Raw genomic sequence first — 2,974 nt, 5'->3', positions numbered from 1 at the left:
AAAGAGGCCGTTTGGACTTCCCAGTCTAGCCTCCAGCCCTGAGATTTTATTTTATTTATTGATTTTATTGATTTTGCCAAGCGATTATAAGATAACAAAGGCTGGTGGACCCAACCCTATCTACTTATGCCTTTATATCATGAGCGAAATAGTTACGGCGGCCCGACTCCGGGGCGAGGCGCGTCTCGGTCCCCTGCGCCAGCTGAGGCTGAGCTGACGAAGCCGCGCGGGCTGCGATTTCATCAGGCGGAAGGCCGCGCCCGCCCCTCGGCCCGCCTTCCCCGCGCCGATCCTCCATGCTCTTTAGCGGCGTGGTCGGCCACTTCATCCTCGTCCGAAGCAGCAGCAGCAGCAGCACCCGACTTTTGGCCGCCCTCCTGCCTGGCGCCTCGCTCCACGCAGCCCGCTCCTTCTCCTCCTCCTCCTCCGCCAGGCTCCGGCTCCGCTTTCGACGCCCGACCCCGCCGTATCCCGGCCCGGCGCCAGCATGGAGGGACTCCCCGCCGCTGAAGCGCTCCTGGCCCCGCTCAGGCAGGCCGTGAGGCAGCAGGGAGAGCTTGTTCGAAAGTTGAAGGATGAGGAGGCTCCTCAGCTGGACGTGGACAAAGCCGTGGCCGAACTCAAAGCTCGGAAGAGTCTCCTAGAGGCCAGGGAGCTGGCTCTGCAGCCCAAGGATGACATTGTGGACAGGGTTAAAATGGAGGATACCTTGAAACGGAGGTTTTTCTACGACCGAGCCTTCTCTATTTATGGAGGAGTGAGTGGCCTGTATGACTTGGGCCCTGTGGGTTGTGCTTTGAAGAACAACATAATACAAGCCTGGAGGCAGCACTTCATCCAGGAAGAGCAGATGTTTGAGATAGATTGCACCATGCTCACGCCCGAAGTTGTCCTGAAGACCTCCGGGCACGTGGACAGATTTGCAGACTTCATGGTGAAAGATGTAAAAAGTGGAGAATGCTTCCGAGCGGATCACCTCCTGAAGGCCCATTTACAGATGCTGATGTCGGATAAGAAATGCACCGTGGAGAAAAAGATGGAAATGGAGAATGTGATCGCGCAGCTGGACAATTACAAGCAGGAGCAACTTGCAGATCTGTTTGTCAATTACAAGGTGAAGTCCCCCCTAACAGGAAATGACCTCACCGCTCCGGTATCTTTCAATCTCATGTTCAAGACCTCCATTGGTCCAGGAGGAAATATGCCTGGATACTTGAGGCCAGAAACCGCACAGGGAATCTTTCTAAACTTCAAACGCCTTTTGGAATTCAACCAAGGCAAACTGCCTTTTGCTGCTGCTCAGATCGGCAATTCTTTCCGGAATGAAATCTCTCCTCGCTCAGGTCTCATCAGGGTCAGGGAATTCACAATGGCAGAAATCGAACATTTTGTGGACCCCAGTGAAAAATGTCATCCTAAGTTTCAGAAGGTAGCCGACCTCCACATCCTCTTGTATTCTGCCAAAGCCCAGACCAGTGGGCAGCCAGCCCGTGTCATGCGTTTGGGGGATGCCGTTGAGCAAGGTGTGATTAACAATTCCGTCCTGGGCTACTTCATTGGCAGGATCTATCTCTACCTCATCAAAGTTGGCATCTCTCCAGAGAAGCTTCGTTTCCGGCAGCACATGGAGAACGAGATGGCTCATTACGCCTGTGACTGCTGGGATGCGGAGTCCAAAACCTCCTACGGGTGGATTGAAATTGTTGGCTGTGCTGATCGCTCCTGCTATGACCTCTCCTGCCACGCCAGAGCCACCAAAGTCCCTCTCGTGGCTGAGAAGCTTTTGAAGGCGCCGAAAATCGCCAACATGGTTCAGTTTGAAGCCAACAAGGGAGCCATAGGGAAGGCATACAAGAAGGACGCCAAGCTGGTGGTGGAGTATCTTGCCACCTGTGATGAGTGTTACATCAGTGAGATGGAGACACAGCTGAGCGAAAAGGGGGAATTTACAATTAAGACAGAAGGGAAAACCTTCCAGGTAACAAAGGACATGGTCAACGTGAAGAGATTCCAGAAAACCTTGCATGTGGAAGAGATTGTCCCCAACGTGATTGAACCTTCCTTTGGCCTTGGAAGAATCATGTACACAATATTTGAGCATACATTCCGCATCAGAGAGGAAGATGGACAGCGAACGTACTTCAGCTTTCCTGCTGTGGTGGCTCCATTCAAATGCTCCGTTCTTCCTTTGAGTCAGAACCAGGAATTTATCCCGTTTGTGAAGGAACTCTCTGAAGCTCTGACCAGAAATGGGGTCTCCCACAAAGTGGACGATTCTTCTGGATCCATCGGCCGGCGGTACGTGAGGACGGATGAAATCGGGGTGGCGTTCGGGATTACAGTTGACTTCGACACCGTCAACAAAATCCCCCACACAGGCACCTTAAGAGATCGCGACTCCATGCGGCAGATACGAGCCAAAACCTCAGAGCTTCCAGTCTTGGTGGGTGACCTGGCCAATGGCAACATAACTTGGGCTGATGTGGAGGCCAAGTACCCTCCTTTCAAGGGTCAAGAGTCAGGCAAAAAGGACACAATGGAAGTCTGAAGCTAATGGCGGAAAGGAAACCTCGTCACGAAGTCCACTTTCAATTGTCCACATTAATGGAGGTTTAATGCTATGTATTATTTGACATGGCTTTGTTTGCACACCCAGGCCTCCCCTGGTTACCCAGTCCCTTAATTCCCATCACCAATAACCCCAATTAAAATGGCTTAAAACAGACCAGGTTGTCTTAATGGTTGCTGTCTTAACGTCAAGTCTTTTCTCTGTAGGAGATGACCAGATTGATTTAATGCATGGGATCTCCCAGCTTGGCAACTTAGGGGCTTTGGCTCCCAGAATTCCTCAGTCAGCCATGCTGGCTGGGAAATTCTGGGAGTTGACGTTCATAAGTCTTAAAGCCGTCGGGTTTGGAGACCCTGGTCTAGTGGTTAAGACACCAAGGTAGAATCAAGAGTTCAAGTCCCATCT

General features: G+C 51.9%; 1 protein-coding gene across 1 annotated transcript; it reads left to right on the top strand.

Moving 5' to 3' along the window:
* The first annotated feature begins 208 nt into the window (after window positions 1-208).
* Window positions 209-2,725, top strand: LOC113448261 (glycine--tRNA ligase). The gene has a single exon (XM_026718888.2). It carries the CDS (start codon window positions 488-490, stop codon window positions 2,546-2,548), a length of 2,061 nt encoding a protein of 686 aa, XP_026574673.2. The 5' UTR covers window positions 209-487; the 3' UTR covers window positions 2,549-2,725.
* The last annotated feature ends 249 nt before the right edge of the window (window positions 2,726-2,974 follow it).

The sequence above is a fragment of the Pseudonaja textilis genome, chromosome 4 (assembly GCF_049901715.1).
Source record: "Pseudonaja textilis isolate UNSWEBS1 chromosome 4, rPseTex1.2, whole genome shotgun sequence".
NCBI lineage: Eukaryota > Metazoa > Chordata > Lepidosauria > Squamata > Elapidae > Pseudonaja > Pseudonaja textilis.
The sequence above is the reverse complement of the archived record's forward strand: the minus strand, read 5'-3'. Positions and strand labels throughout refer to the sequence as shown.

Excerpts from the sequence above, each read along its gene's own strand:
- LOC113448261 (XM_026718888.2), top strand. The coding sequence starts at position 488 with ATGGAGGGACTCCCCGCCGCTGAAGCGCTCCTGGCCCCGCTCAGGCAG.